Source organism: Eumetopias jubatus, unplaced genomic scaffold, assembly GCF_037043125.1.
Source record: "Eumetopias jubatus isolate StellerSeaLion01/CBP00866 unplaced genomic scaffold, mEumJub1_p1.0 scaffold_7, whole genome shotgun sequence".
Taxonomy (NCBI): Eukaryota; Metazoa; Chordata; class Mammalia; order Carnivora; family Otariidae; genus Eumetopias; species Eumetopias jubatus.
This window is the reverse complement of record NW_028274813.1, coordinates 137,668,441-137,685,908: the sequence shown is the minus strand read 5'-3', so window position 1 is coordinate 137,685,908 and position 17,468 is coordinate 137,668,441. Positions and strand designations below refer to the sequence as shown.

The 17,468-nt window shown below is 35.0% G+C and overlaps 1 protein-coding gene across 2 annotated transcripts in view; it reads right to left on the bottom strand.

Moving 5' to 3' along the window:
* TJP1 (tight junction protein 1) overlaps window positions 1-17,468 on the bottom strand; it is a 98,082-nt gene that overhangs the window by 42,925 nt on the left and 37,689 nt on the right. For both annotated transcript variants that reach the window (XM_088025207.1, XM_088025208.1), the window contains exons 8-10: window positions 5,940-6,079; window positions 4,901-5,006; window positions 2,080-2,230 (exon numbers count right to left, since the gene is read on the bottom strand). In XM_088025207.1, the coding sequence (XP_087881333.1) occupies window positions 2,080-2,230; window positions 4,901-5,006; window positions 5,940-6,079 (397 nt within the window). The remainder of the gene's footprint in view (window positions 1-2,079; window positions 2,231-4,900; window positions 5,007-5,939; window positions 6,080-17,468) is intronic.

The window sequence follows — 17,468 nt, the reverse complement described above, 5'->3', positions numbered from 1 at the left end:
TCTGTGAATTTAGTAATAGAGTCTTACTTTTTACTAGTCTCTGAAAAAGAAGTCAGAAGGAAATAAGATAAAAAGAAACAGGGTATGCATTGTCCCAACTCTGTAAGAGCATCTGTATGATGTAGGCTCAACGTCTGCAAAATCAGTATGTACTTATATCAGAAGCTCTTAAGGACCAAAGGAAACTTATCAAAATGTTACTGGTGACTATATGCATGATCACAGGTAGATTTTCTTCTTTTTACCTTATGAAAATTTTCCACATTAAAAAAAAATTAGCATGCACTACTTTTATGATATAAAACAAAAGCAAATTATTAAAGAAATAATTTTAAAATGTTGTACATAAGGGTGCCTGGCTGGCTCAGTTGGTAGAGCATGTGACTCTTGAGCTCAGGGTTGTGAGTTGGAGCCCCATGTTGGGGGTAGAGCCTACTTAAAAAGGAAAATAAGAGCTTTAAAAAAATAAAATAAAATGATATATGTATGCCCTGATTATTTCAAATAGGATATGAGGTGGTTAAGACATAGGTCTGTTTAATTTCTTTAGTATAGTGAACATCATTCTCCATGTTGTGTCTGAGTACAATGTAAATATCACCAGGAGGAATCAAAGTACAGTGTCAGATGGAAGCCAGTAAGTCAAAGATGATAGCTTGACTTTCACAGGAAGTCTGAAGGGAAAGGACAGATGGTGGACAATGGCCACAGCAGCTGGCACAGTGGGGAGGGGCCTCAGGCAGAGCTCAAAAGTGAAGATTCTGATGGTGGGCTGCTGACATGAGCCCTCAAAATCGAGATGGAGACCTGTAGCAAGAGAGAAGCAGGGAGCTGCTGACACTCTCCATGCTTTAGAAGAACCATTAAGGAAGACTGGAAAAGAATTTACAAGATTAAAAGAGCACCAGAATGACAGTGTTAGGGAATCCAAGGAAGAAAGCACTTCAAGAAAGATTACTTAAGACAGTCAAAACACTGCTAGGAAATAAAGGAAAACGAGGGCTGAGGGTGCCATTAGGTCGACGATGGCTTATGAAACTTCAGATTGAGTAATGGTTATGACGGAAGTCAGACGATAAAACTTCAGGACAGCGACAACTAAAAAGGAAGGAGGGTAGGGACTGACAACAATTTCAACAGCAAAAGGAGAGAAGTAAGCCAGTGGAGGATGAACGAAGAGCCAGAGGAGAGGGAAAGAGAAAAACATGAGCAAAGCAGCAAGGTTCTGATCTGGAGACTGAATCCAGGACAGGGGGCAGGAGGTAGCCAAACGCAGGAAGACCTGAACAGAGGCGGCAATGACAGTCTGCGCTGGAGAAGTGGTGCAAACAGGAACTCACATTTCATAGATAATGATCTTCTGGTTAAAACAGGACATAGTTTATCCGCCAAGAGATTTGGATGTTTTAAGGAGACAGATAAAGATGATACTATATGACTGGACAGCATCGCTTATGGCAAAGATAGAAAAACAACATCAAAAGAAAAGAAACCACACCTAAGCTGGGCTTTCTGACTCCTGTAACTGGTCCTGTCTCTTGTGGGGTATGAAGCTTCAGAGCCAAGGCAGCTGACACATTTGTCCAATGGACACCCCATTTCCTTACATGTGAGCCATCCCCAGGGTAAAGAAAGTCCCACAGAGCTATGTGGACTGCTGCAAGGACTGTTCCCTCTCCCATGGGGAGGAACAACTGGTGGCAAGTTGTGGCCCATGTCAGTCCTGCCAGTCTGAATGTCTAGTTGAACTTAAAAAGACTACTTGGTGGATATTATAGGGATCTAAGACCTATTTTTTTTTTTGGTAGGTTCTACGAACATTAGAGATTAAAATGAAACCAGAGGATCACACTCTGTAGTAACACATACCACAGCAATAAACAAGAGCAAATGCAGAAATGGGAAGGGACGAGGCCAATACAACCAAGACCAGACAGATTCCTCATCTGAATGGTTATTTGGTTCAAGAGACTGTGACTTAAGATTACAACTGAATTATAATAATAGGTTTGCTGTATTTGATGTCTTCCTCTGAAGATCTAAGTACTTTCAAACCACGTCTCTGATATACTGACATACCCTGAGAATTTGATCACCCTCTTCTAAGCCTTCTTTGGCTGCAGGGCTATCTTCTAGAACACCAGCTACAAATATTCCAACATCATTTCCACCAGCCAGGCGCAGACCCACACTATCTCCTTTTCTGAATTTTACCAATTTCATGCTGGGCCTGTTAAAACAAATATTTTATTTGAAATGGTTAAAAGAAGCTTGAAAAAGTTACAGTAAACTGCTACAATGAAAACCACACTCAGAATGAAACAAAGGACCATCATCTCTGAAATTCCCCTCATACCACTAATTTACTGAATACAATTTAGTATTAGAATTCCAAATCAGCTTTACTGGCACTTTCTTTTATTCTCTGATTAATAAGTTTTAAAATATCTGAATTTAATATGCAATTACGGTTTTACAACTAATTTATAAAACTACTTTATAAAAACAATGTTTTCCCAACTCTTAGTGTCTTGGATGCATGTGGGGCATTTGCAATGGTTAAAAACATCTTCCTTTTTTTCCATTCCAATTCATACCATATCATCTATACAGAATAACTGAGAAATTTTCTGAGAAAACAGAAACTGAGAAAAACAGAAAACTGTTTTTCAAAGGTAGAAACTGAGGCATAAATTGACAAATTTCCTAGTACCAGGGAATCAAAATGAATCTCCAAGCACTGTGATCGCCACATCCAAGAGATAGTGGTTTTTAAACTTGGCAGGTGGTGCACTGACACAGATCACTTACTCTGCAGTCCCTTTGAATTTTAAATAAAAAACTTATCATCCTTCAGCCTTTCTGGATTAGTCACATATTCAATCTCTGCCCTTTTCTTACTAGAGAGAGAATGGAAAAGGAACTAATGTATGCACATTCTTTTATAATCGGTGTAGTGCCAAAACCTTGTGATAGTCCTGAAATAAAAACTAAAGGATGTCTTAGAAGAATGGGTAGGGAGAAACGGTAATTACAAACTACGCTTTAAGGTAATTAATTACAAATTACATACATAATTACAAATTACCCATCTAGGTTTCTGTAACTCTCCCACTTTTCTAGTCAAAAAGACACACAATTCTATTACCTATTCTGACATGAAGTGCAGTTTCCTTTTAATTCACTAAGTAACAGTGAACAAATGATTAGAAGCCAATAGAAAGTAAAAAACACAAATCAAATAAATGAATAAATGAGTTGAGGAAAGGGGGGAGTCTAATTCTTTTAAAACAACTAAAGACCACCTTAAGCTTTTAGATCTTATAAGGTATTCACACGTGTCCCATTTCCTTACCTAGAACAAACATTTACTAGATGTAAACATCAGAGCCTGTAGGTTAAAGTCACTCATTGTCAGGGTTGGTGGCACCCTTGGTCCCTCCATGAAAGTACTGGCCAGTGTTACCATGGGCCATGTGAATTGCTTAGCTGTGATAGCGTCCACTTTTCCAGGTCCTCTCCCAAACCAACTGTACAGAGAGCTTTTTTAAACACTTCCTCAAAGTCCTTGAGACTTCAGGTCCCTGGTAGTCCTTTTGTAACACGGACTGATCTAGTGTGCCTCAAAAAGTAAAAATTGTTGATTGTAGTCTGCATCCCTTAGTAAAACTTGTCTTTTTAAAGGACAGCTTTAGGCCCAGTCTCAGTGTCATGTACCCCAGATGACTGACATTTTATATTCTGCTTTACTGGCTTTACATCAACTACTTGCAATAACAAAAAGTAAATCTATTAACCACTTCTGTCCCAAATCCAGTCACTGGATTTGAATGAATAACCAAATGTTTCCCGGCTCAGCCCACAACCTCAAATCCTCTTTTAGTATCTGTTCTTCAGGGCTCTCCTGAGAAATAGGTCTCTAGAATTAATCATCCCAATTTTCTTAAACCTTAAACAGTTACAAAATCTTTCAAGCAATTCTGGAGAAAAGGAAAAAGGAAACTATTCCTTCATAATTTATAAAATTTTGAATTATCAGTTATTTGATATTAACACAATATATAATTTTAATCTTGTGTCTTACCCATCTATTTCAGTTCTGTCTCTCTATCTAGCTGGGTCTTGCAGTAACAACCCAATTTCCTTAAGCAAAGAAAAGAGGTAAGAGCAGGGGTCTACATCTAACTCACTTAAAAGTTTGGTTATTTTGAATTACTCACATCATGTCCCTTTCACCACAGAGGCAACAAAAGACTAATTTGATGATCAAGATGGTATGAAATTTACATCTCAATCTCATTAAGTATAAAACAGAACAGTAAAAGGTGTGGAATATAAAAAAACTTACTTTGAGTTGCTAACTCAACTCATAATGTAGAACAGGTTTTCAACCAAGGGTGATTCTGTCCCCAAGAAACATTTGGCAAAGTCTGGAGACATTTTTGGTTGTTACAAGTGGGAGGTGCTACTGGCAGCTAGTAGACAGGGATGCTGCTCAACATTCCACAATGTGAAGGACAGTCCACCACAATAAACAAGGACCCAACCCAAAATGTCAACAGTGTTAAAATGGAGAAACACTGGTGTTTGTTTTTTTAAATGCTAGGGCAATAGAAAACTTGTGAAAATTCTGATTTCTAAGCAGAAAACAATTTTTAATTTTTGTAATTCCGAACCTAAAAACTAGGTAGGTGACAGTGGTGAGAAAGTCAATATCCAAAGTTTCTTTTTTGTTCTCTAATCTCTATCATATAAATAATGTGAAATAAAACCTTAATCATAGCATTAAGTGGTATACACTCTTAAAAAGGATATGCAATATGGTTCTCAACTGAATTCTCACTTTAAATAATGCTGAATAATGGACAGAGAAGACAACACAAGTTTAAAATCGCATTACCGGAGAATCCCATCTTCATGAGTTGAATTAGGTAGGACACCATCAGATGGACTGACAGGTAAATCCACATCTGGTTGTCCAACTTGAGCATACACAGGCTTTGGTTCTAAAAGAAAGAAAATTTAAAAATTGTGCAGGAAGCACTTTATTAAAAACTGGAATAATAATGTAAGCAACCCGGAAAATACCAAACAACAAAAAGCCCGCAAAATATATATATAAAAATTCATCAACAAAAATATAAGCTCAGAAAACCTAATAAGGAACATATATACTATATATTTTAAAGCAGAGTACAGCTATAAATTCTGATGTCTTTACAGCAAGTATGCACATTACATGGTTACCTGTGCCCTCCAAAGCTTCAGCTATTAGGGTTTGAAAAATCTGTGGGTGGGGGGCAGGGAGAGGAGGAAGAGGAGGAAAAAGAGAAGAAGAAGAGCAAATCCCTACATTTCTCTAAGACAGTCAAAGCAGCCTTCTTCACTGTGGTAAAATTTGTTTTCAAATATCTACATTCTTGCTACTGAACAAGCAGAGTAAGAAGATTTGAGAGAAGAAACTGAGAGACAACAGAACCCAAATCTCCTGGCCTTTCAAGCAAATGAATCTTGTCTGGTCTCATATACATCTCTCCAATGTATAACTTACAGCGTTTATGAAAACACTTTCAATAGGTAAAATAACTTAAAAATTTTTCTTAAGCCAATCTAATATTTCTCCTAAATAAGCAGTGGTAAAGAACAGCTTTACTCACTGTGAATAGCTGTTAACTATGAATAATTTCTATCCAGAAAAATTTTTAAAAAACTCATGAAAGCCTACTGATCCATGCCAACCTCATACCCATAAGGAATATGTTGTAAGTCAAATACAGAAAAATTCAAATACAGGTAGTAGTAGAAGCAGTAGTAGTAACTGTAGAAGTAACAATAACCATAATCACTGAAACATCTTTAAGTTGTCTGTAAATTCTGACAATTACTTTATTTAATCTGACTGCAAATGTTTTCCGAATGTAGTATTTTGCTAGGCTTACCTGGAAGAGTAGGTGCTTGTTTCTCATTTCTCTCAACTACAACTTCTTCTACCGTTTTAGGTGTATGATCATCCGCATGCTTCACAGGAGTTGAGACAGCCCCAGGTTTAGAAATTCTCTCTTCCTCTCTGCTCCGGAGACTACACATTAGTAAAATTTAAAAAACTATGAGCATAAAGATGACTGTGAATATCATTTGTAAGAGAACAGTCTAAGAACAATCAAGCAAACTTTGAAAAACAATGACAAGGGATTTGCTCTAATAGCTATCAAAATATTATAAAAACCTAGTAAAACTAGAGTGGTATTGCCAAAGAAATAGAAAAAGAGATCAAAGTAACAAAACAGAAAATAGATGAATCTATCCCCAGTAGTAAAATTTATTATGGAAGTGGCAGTTCAAAATTGTCAGAAAAGAACATGCTATTTATTTAATAAATGATGTTAGGACAAATGTCCACAAATTTAGAAAGATTAGATCTCTATGCATATTAATGACAAAAATACGATTTCAGATGGAATTTAAGTCCAAAACATAATATATTTTTTAAAAATCTGTATCATCGAAAATAGCAGACTATTAAAAGTAAAACTCAAGGCACAAAACCCCTCATACACCAAGAACCGTGATTACATAAAAATGCAGATAATTAAAATATATATATACAAAAAAAATATATATATACACATACATATATTTTTTGGTTATGCCAAATGAAATGGGTTTTTTAGTTCAAACAGCTGAATATGAGCTATTTCATATAGTTCGACCTCAGATATGTAATGAGTTTAATACCTTCATATTTACATATTGACCAATTTATATACTGGCCTAACAACACATATATATTTGTATATATATATTTGATATTTAGAACATATAAGGAACTATAAATCAGTTTAAAGGAGACAACTCAAGAGAAAAATGTGTATTAGGAAGAGACAATTCACCAAAAACATACAAATAACAATAAACATGAAAATATGTTCACACTCACTAGTAACTAGGAAAATGAACATTAAAACAGAGCTTTTAATTATCTTATCATTCATGAGACCTTTCACACGATAAAACACAGGGAAGGACATGGAGAAACAGGTACTCATACAAGGATGGTAAAATAAATGTAAATAAGTACAACTATTTAAGGGCAAAATGGGAGTTACTTACTGAAACAAAAAAGGCAAACATGCAAAAACCTGTAATTCCACTACTAGGTTTACCCTAGAGAAACACATACATGACCAAGAACGCATTTTTTCCAAACTTTTTGTTATGGAACATTCCAAACACGCATAGTAATGCAGAGAATAGTATCATAAAAATCTTGTGTATTTCAAAAATTTTCAACATTCTATCAGCAATTCAATTTGAGGCTAACAGTACCTTAACACCCAAACCCTGACAATGACAGGACAGAGAAAACAATAAATATTTTAAACTATAAATGGAGGAAAAAATTCTACATAAAATGCTAGCTAAGGGAATACAGTAATGTATCATTTTACAATGATCACGGCAGGGTTATTTCACAAGTATATGGCTGGCTTAACATTAGGAATCTATCACATAATTCATTATTACATCCAAGTATTACAAGAAAGAAGTATCGGTCAAACAGGAATGTGAAAAAAAATTCATCAGCCATTCCTAACAAAAATCACAAATAAATCAATACAAGCAATACAATTAATAAGAGAGACTATTTTCCAAAACCAAAAGCCAAGACCATATTAAACAGGGAAATGCTGAATGTATTTACACTAAAATCAGTAATAACACACAGTGATACCTGCCAATACTATGGTTATTTACCACTATTTTGAAGACTCAGATGATATAATCATGAGAGAATAGGCTTGAAATACGGAGGAGAATTTTAGTGAGTATAAAAAAATACAAATTATATAAAGAAAATTATAATTACATTAAAGAAAAAATCAATGGACTTTCCTCAATGTCCTCTATAATCAGAAGAAAATGAAAGGGAAAAGTATACCAGCAACAATAGCATTAGAAACTGTAAAACGCCTGGAGAGAATCTGTACAATCTTAGATTGGGGGAGATCTCCCCAAATAAGTAAGATAAACATCCAGAAGCCATAAAGATGAAAACATTTCACTTTTAAAAATGTTTTATTGCACAGGAAAAGATATTATAAAGACTTACATTTACAACACACTCCCCAAAAGAGCTACTACTGACTGATGAAGAAATGAGAAAGAACAACACAACAGGAAAATGAGCAACAGAAATGAACCTGGCAATTCACTAAGGAAGCAATACTATAATATATAATACTATAATACTAATAATCTCATAAAAGATGCTCAGCTCCACTAATCAGGAAACCATCAATTGAAAATAAGGAGTTACCAATTTGCAACCATCAGATTGGTAAACATGGAATTCTGAGAAACAAGTGTAGTCTGAAACGTTACTCCTGGAAAATAATCGGCATTATCCATGAAAATTTAAAAATAATACCAATATACCCTTTAATGACTTCAGAAATAAAAAGAGCCAGTATATGAAATCATGGACAAAGATGCTTACACAACAGTGATTGCACAGAGACCTAGAAACAGAATTTCCATAATATGTAAAGTTTCTCATCAGAAGAGTAAGACGGAAGGATGTTCACCCTGTATTAAAATTAGTTAGCTGGAAAATAGTGTGCAGAGTCTGACCTTTTTTAATTATTAAAAACACACACAGAACAACCTTCTTGGGTCCCCTACCTCCTCAGGAACTTTGTATATCTCACTTTGCCATCGCTCAATAAACCCTGCTTTGCTGCCCACCAAAAAATAATATGATATAATAAAATCACAAACTGTATATATGATACTTTTATTTGTAAAGTAGAAAGGAGAAAGGCTTAATTCAAGAGCAGTGGGAAATGGGGTAAGGTGGAGTTGGCCTATTTTACTTGTTCTAATAAGTATATGTTGCTTTTATAATTGAAGATAAAAACTAACATTAAAATAAGTTATAATGAAAGACAGCTATATGTAAAAACACGAGAATAACTCTGAAACAAGATGTGATGCACAAACTGCAGAGCATCTATGGTGTGACACGACACCAAGAGGTGTCTTCATAGCTCTATACAAACACACATGCATGCACATGCCCACATGGAGAAACACCTACATAGGTATAACCAGCCAACAGTGTTTCCCCCGAGAGGGAGAAGTAGACAAAACCGAACCCAAGTGGAATTTGAGATTTATCTATACTATTTCAATTTTTACAACAAAAAATATGTACACATTACTTACTGAGTAAAGATTGAAATGTTTTAAAATATTTTAAAACAATGTTCATTTTAAAATAATGTCTATATTTTTAAATGTAATTAAGTCTAACTTTAAACAAAGAATTTGGTTCTATTAATGCATATTACTAGCAGTCTCTTATCAAGAAAAAGTTTCTTCGGTTACCTTCTTGAAAAGATAAAACATAGGCATTTTTCATTGTTTCTATTTTCTATTCACTTAACTATTCTATGGGGGTGTACTCTAGTTTTAAGTTATGTATATTAATATGAGCTACATGTAGGTAAAACAGTCTTTTAGGAAGAACTATAAAAGTCAAGGTATTTTCTAAATCAAACCAGAATGAATTATTTTTAAATCATAAAAGGTCAAAATTTTTAGCCATTGCTTATGTAATAAAATCTCATGTACAATTAGTCCAAGAATAAATACAATTAAGCTTTATCCCCAAACTGCTCTAGGCACCTCAGAGTGTAAATGGCAGTACAAAATAGAAGATTCTCCTTATAGTCTTTATTTTGCATTTAAAAATGCAAATATTACAAATATGAACTTTAAAAGAGAATGAGATTAAAGAATGCATAATTTTAATAGTTTTACAGATTTATTGCTCTGCAACAAGCAAATTTTAAACTGCTTTAAAAAGATCTAAAAACAAATATTTACAATTGATTTTCTTTCTTATAACTTAAATTTCCTAAATTTAAAATGACTGACAATGATAACTACCATCTTGGTAACTTAGAATCAATTATAATACTTTACTGTAAACATCCTCTGTAATGGTAACCAACAAGTTGTCATTTGTTGTGCAACAGGGCTCCATCACATAAAACTGCCAGTATTTTCATCTTCGGTTAATTATCATCCCGCATTGCCCATCACCTTTTTTCTTCCCCCTGTAACAACTGTTATGACTTAAATAACATTTCAGGCGGGTGGAACTCATATTATTCTATGAAATTTTTCATACAATTAGTATTTGGAGAATTACTTCTCTTTTTAGTGCATTTCTGTTATCTACCAAAAGATGGAGGCATTATTCAATAATACACGTAGATCAGGAGCAGTGTTGTTAACAGGATTATGAAGCAAGTCATCTATGCAATTGTAAGTTTTCTAAAATCTGTATTAAATGAAATGAGGTAAAATCAGTGAATACACTTTATTTAACCCACTACATCCAAAATATTATTTCATTAGGTAATTAAATTATTAATGAGGTAATTTACATCTTTTTGTGTGTGCTCAGTCATCAAAATCCAAAGTGTTATTTCACACTTAACATACATCTCAATTTGGACTGGCCACATTTCAAACACTCAGCAACCACATGTGGCTAGCTAGTAGCAACGATGTTGGGCAATGCAAATCTACAGTTACAGTACAGGAATAAAATAATCAAATTTTCCAAACATTTAAAAAGTTCTATTATGAGCAAATGTGATCATTATTGTCTACTGCAAGACAAAAACTGAATTCGTCTATAATCAGTGGCACTTATCAAAAGAAACTGGCAAGGCTGTGACAATGAAAACACATTTTCCTCAAATCTGCCGTACATGATTCTACCCAACTGGCTCTGAAATATCTAAGTTTTACCAAAAAAAAAAAAAAAAAAAAAATTTTTTTTTTTTTTGCTATTAAGAGGAAGGCTGACTTTATACAAAAACCACTTCTGTCCTGAGTCAGACCCATGTTTATCCACATACTCTGGTTCCGAGTAGCCGAGACGGACATTTCAGACATTCTCAAGGACCTCAAGATCCTCTTAAGGGCATTTCTGTTTTTCCCCTGGAGGGTTGGAGACAGGGTTTATTTTCCAGATTTTTCATTTGTACATCAAACTAATGACAGTGATCCATTTATCTAGAAGCTCTGGTCTGGTTAAAAACTCTATGGAAGACAGTTGTTAAGAGATGGGGTGGAACACGGTCTCTGAAGAGTTTTTACAGTTCACATAAATGAATTCATTGTAAACAGCCTTCTTTAAGCCTTATCCAGTCAACTGTGTAAACTGGGTAACAGAGTAACATACACTCTTATCAGATTAGCAAGGAATAACAAATTGTTTTAAGTGAAAAACTTCAGGTGTAAGTAAAATCACAAGTGTTTGGGCCTATTGGTAGAGGGCAGGCAGCTTGGTCAGGGGATCTCCTTCTGGGTTCTGGTGTGTGTCCCCTCAGAAGGCTCCTGCAGCACATAGCAGTCAGCAGTTTTCCCCAGTAACTCCCTAGGATGATTTTGCAGTAAAGGTCTCTCACAAGATACTTGCCCAGGAAACTCCTGTTCCAAGCACTCTACAGGGAAAAGTTCCTGCAAGTTCTTCTGGTGATACACCATAACCAAATTCTCTGCCATTCAGTGAGCCATGCATGGGTGTGCCTTTTCCAACATGGCTGGCTCTGAGCCCTAGGGATGGGTTGGGGAGCCTCTTCTTTGGCATTCCATCACAGCACCAGGGGGAGTGGATGTTCCTATACCCAATTCTTACATTCTTTAGTGTTCCCTTTACTTCTTACTAGCTAATCCTTTGTTACTCCAATCCTGTTATATTTAATCTCTTTACATTAAACTTGCTGGGTTCACTCGCATTCAGCTTTCTGTGTTGACAGGACGCTGTTTGACAAAACATGCCAGACCACCAGTTCTTCATGCAGCTTTCTTTCATGCTTCTAGCTCTCAAATACCTTTCTCAACTGACTGGTCAGTCATGCCTTATTTTAAATGACCCTAATACAGGAAATAAACTTGAGGCTTGAACATTCACTCCAGTAAAACATTCTTTTATAAAACCAACTTCAAACTCCTATTACACAGTAAATGACTTACCCTAAAAAAGGGATTTATACTTTTTCAGAAACTCACTTACTACATAAAGGGAGGCAAGACCTACAGAACCTAGGATGAAAACAAAAACTAGTTTACTAATACTAATTCCTTTAAAGGCTACTGGCTATCTCAGTCATAATTAGCAATAAAGATATGTTTAGAAATTAACTTAACCATATCCCACAGCTTTTCTCCAGTAACAGTAAAGTTCAGCCAGGAGGGCTAGAAGAAATGAAAAAGAAAAGCTAAAGGTGCACTCAAGTCTGACTATTTAGACTGTTGTGACCATTGCTCAATCTTCTAAATTTTATATGGAAACAAAATATTTATACATTGTAGTTCCTCCTTAATAGCAATAAAAAAAATTATCTCTTTCTGCATGGCACATACAGAATTCTAGGGATGACAAAGGCAAAGAGAGGCAGAGATTCTAAGATGGTACGTGGGCACAGAAGTAAAGAGTGGTATGCTGAGAAGGCCAGGGAATATCTATTTTGCATATTTACAAGCTAATTTCCCACAATTTAAGTTTATTCTTTACATATTGTAATCTGCTTTCTAGATATATATATGTGTGTGTGTATATGTTTTTGAAAAAATTTGAGTATCTATACCGCTCATTATGGCAAATGGCTTTCAGGTGATAATGCAGATACAAACTTGTATGAAGCTTATCATTTTGTACAGAGCTTCTCATCTTACATGTTCATTTATGATGGTGATGATGACTAACCTGATCCATCTGATTTAGAAGGAAAACAGATCTGTTGTTCAAATTATGATTTTTGTAGAAATGCATAATTTTTAATAATGAGAAGGACTAAGGAAGATCTTTTTTTAATTTAAGGATAGCATTGTTAAGCCTTCATCAGTGGTATAATGATTATCAGGTCCTTAGATTAATATTTGGAGTAAAATGATCTTTTTTAAGATTTATTTATCTTAGAGAGAGAGAGAAAGAGAACCCCAAGCAGACTCCCCAGTGAGCACAGAGCCCGATGCGGGGATCGATCCCACAACCCTGAGATCATGACCCAAGCCAAAACCGAGAACTGGATGCTCAACCAAATGACCCACATAGGTACCCTACAGTAAAAACAATCATCTGATTCAGAGGTACATTTGGTTGATTTTACAACAAGGGGCCAATGTTGCAACACTCATTTTTTATGAAGATTTTCACAAGGACAACACAGAAGGTTGTTGTACATTATTTAAATCTGGAAATAAGAGTATTCATACATTTACTATTTTTAACATGTTACCAAGTGGACAGTCCATTTTTAAATATCATATTTTATGTTTTATATTGTACTTGTATAAGAGCTGATGAATTAAATAAAATTCATACTTTTACTTTTTAAATTGTGGCTATAAAGTATAATATTTAAGCCTGCTTTTCTGCCATTAGATCCATAAACTCCCCTTAGGAGTTAAAATTGACCAGCAATCATTGAGCACACACATTCTTACACTTGGGTTTCTAGTTAATTACTAGAGAAATGCACCAACTATGGTCTTTCCTCAGCCTGGCTCCTTAGAAAGCATTATCAAAAACAAAGCCTCTGCTTGAAATTTTAACCTGGTGACCTAAAATTCCCAAGGATTGAAAACAAGTTGGTTCTTATCTAAGTAACAAAAGTTAAGGATGGGTCATCAGTGTTCTACTCATTTTAAAATGTTAGACAAAGAATCTTACCCCAAAAAACCCCAATTCAAGTAATAAACAACTTTTTTAAAAACTTCCATATTTTTCCTACTGAAACAATTTTTTCCAAAACAAAAGAAAAACTTCTTAGAACTCCAATCACTCTCTCCTTTGCTCTTGTGATCCATCCACACAGGTCATCTTACTGTTATTCCTAGTTGAGAAATGCCACGTGCTATTCTTATTCTGTAATAATCTTCATCGAGAGAGCCCTTTCTTACTCATTTCAAGACGAGGTCACTTTAGAGAAGGCTTCTTCTCTGATCATATTATCTAATATTGTCCCCTCCACGTTCACTATCATACTATACCCTGATTTTCTTTATAGTACTTGCCACTAAAAGAAATTACATTTTCATATTTCAAAGTTACTTATCTGCTTTCCTCACCTGGATATAAGCCCTAAAATTCTATGACAGCATGGATCTTGCCTAGACTGTTCAGGGCATAATTTATGACCATATACTGATAACATATACATGATATCAATAAATATTTAGCTTAGTAAGAATTAGCAGGATAATGTCAAAATTACTGGTAAAAAAAAATAAAATCCTTGAACTGTCACTGTAAAATGTTCACGGTGCTGCATCAACTCACAACCAACTGCCTTAGTCCGACTGGAAGGCATAGGAGCCAAGGGGAAGAAGTCATTAATCGATTCATTATTTTCACTGAGACACTTCAAGAATCATATCTTTCTACCTGGCCCTTTTTTTCACAGATGAAGGAGAAACCAGAAACAAACAACATGAGGGACTTCATAGTCTGAAAAAGAAAATGTAGCAGTACCTACAACAAGTTAATTACCAACATTATCACATGTAAATCTTGTTCTGAATAAAGCATCTATCTATTAAACAGGAAGTAATAAAATGTTTTTTACTTAAGACAAAGAACTAAAACCAAAGATCAGAAAACAAAATCTGAAATTCACCAGTCAGAAATGGGCACTTCTCCACATTTTAAAAGAGTAAAAAAGAAATGTCCAACTGATACAGGTAAATGTCTCAATAATTTTTAGCCTATTGGCAAAGTTCCAGAGAGAGAACCAAGCATATCTGACAGAAACTATATATACTAGAATTAAAAAATATTTATAGCTCTCTAATATCTAAGAAAACAATTATGGAAGGTAACAAAAATGTAAAGTGTGTAAGTAAAAATAATGATCTTTAATTTAAAAGCTAAGACTTCTCTAAGGTATTTAAGCAGATACATTATATGCATACATAGGTATTAGGATTTACCTGGCACTCCTGGAGAACAAGATGATGAGCTTAAATTCAACCTCGTATAGTAAAAAGCTGATAGTAAAAGGTGGACCACATAGGTAAATGGTTTTCATTCCAAATATATCAGCTTAACTGGGCTAAACACTTGGATTTAGTCTAGAAATTTCTCATTTGTAAAATTCAATTTTACTATCATGCATTTACTATATCATAAACCATATCAATATTGATAATACTGTCTTCAGAATTTAGTGGAAGCATTTGCTCTCAGGAGAAACAATGAATAAAGAGAATATTTAAAAATTTTACAAAGTTTCAAACTTCTTAAAACACTGCTTTCAAGTACTTCAAAAGCAACCATTTTGATTAAACAGATATGCTAAATATAAATTAAACCTTTTCTATTTGTTAAAATACATTCCCCTAAACACTTCAGACAACAACTTAGGCCTTAAATAAACTTCGTCAGTTTATGAAATGCCTGAGTGTAAGTAACACAAAACATAATCTTTACAATGCAGATTCAACATTATCGTAGTCCGAGCTTTTACTACAATTTTTTCAATACTGCACCCGCTTATGATAATCAGTAGCACCACAGTCACCTTTATTGTAACAGTTCATAGGACAGAACAAAAAAGGTAAACTGTTACCCAAGGGGGAGAAGTCCTAAAACAGATCTGTTAAACATTACACAGTAGGGAGAGTAAACTATACCCAAGCAGAGGCTTAGAACATAGCCTGCAAATCAAATACTCTCTAGATCTCTCACAGTGAGATCAGTGAAAGAATCTTCTCATTGAAAGCTACTTGGTTATCACCATTCAGCAGTGCCACCAGCTGTGGACTCGCTCAGTATCCCCAGCTCCTGGAGTGCAAGTCTTGGCCCAGAGTGGGCTCTGAAACATCACTGAATAAAATACAAAACAAACTTGGCAACAAGCATCAAGGTATAAGGAAATCACTGTAATAATTCTCTCTATACCTACATAGTTTTTTAGTTTAAAAACACGACTATTTTAATATTCTAGACCAGGGACTGGCTTTTTCCTTATATGGCTCTGTGAGCCATAGTCTCTGTTCCAACTTCTCAATTATGCCATTACAGGATGGGTTCCAATAAAACTTTATTTGCAAAATCAGGCAGCAGGCTGTATTTGGCCTATAGGTGGTAGTCTGCCAAACCGTGTTCTAAACAATAGTGAGGACACTGCTCACCTAGTTATAATGAATTAACATGCTAAGGTGTTTTTCTCAAGAGGTCTGTCCATGTAATGTTTGCTTTCTCAGGAAAGAACATCACACAGAAGAATGTAAGTAGGTCCTAACAATGATGAAATGCTGTATAGGACTCATGGAGTTTTTTAACACCAGGATTTTACTCTTAAACAACATCTAAACTGTTTCTCAACAAAGGATAATCCTCTACAACTCCACAGTTATTTGGATTTTAACATGAACTTTAGGGGAAGGAATAAAACCTTTAAGCAACTGGTACTACTGTACATCCTGCCTATGGGCAGGTCACGGAGTTCTCAGGAATTAAATTCTCAGCACAAAAATCTGGAAATAACCTGAAGACTTTGGGTCTTCTGTAGTTGAAGTACTCTTTTCTTTAGTATATGCTACATGTTCTAACCACGTTCCTAAATCTGGTAGTGCACAGAAGAGAATGGTACCAGGAACTTAAACAAAAAAAAAACCCACTATTCCCTGCCTCCATCTGAGAACAGGGCCTAGGATTCTGTATTTTTAAAAGATCTCATATAACTGGTATTATCCATGAGAATACCTGAGGTTCCCAATTAAAACACCCAAACTGAAATATAAAAAATCTTTTTTTATAAAAACCTCAACTTCTAAGTTACAGATGTCAAGTGTGAATGAAATTTAATGGAAAAAAGTAGGCTTCAAAAAAACTTTCTGAAACTTCAAATTTGCTCACAATAAAAACGAATGGCCAAAATTTGGATCTTTCTTTTTTTTTTTTCTTTTTAAGGAAAATCATGTCCAAATTGTTTGATACCAGCATGGTTTCTAGGTGAGAGAAATGTGTTAAAATTACAACTGCTCCCATGAATCATCCAAAGGTGTTAGTTCTTTTTTTTTTTTTTTAAAGATTTTATTTATTTGACAGAGGGAGACACAGTGAGAGAAGGAACACAAGCAGGGAGAGTGGGAGAGGGAGAAGCAGGCTTCCCGCCGAGCAAGGAGCCCGATGTGGGGCTCGATCCCAGGACCCTGGGATCATGATCCGAGCCGAAGGCAGACGCTTAACGACTGAGCCACCCAGGCGCCCCCAAGGGTATTAGTTCTATCACTGTGTATGTGCTGTGGCAGCAATCTTTTTCCAGGTAACATCTATGCAGTGTCAGGAAGATTTTTAAAACCAATATATTAACTTGTAGCAGTTAAAAATAATAATCAGTTGTAAGATAAACCACGATAGCTTGTGACATACTATTAATATT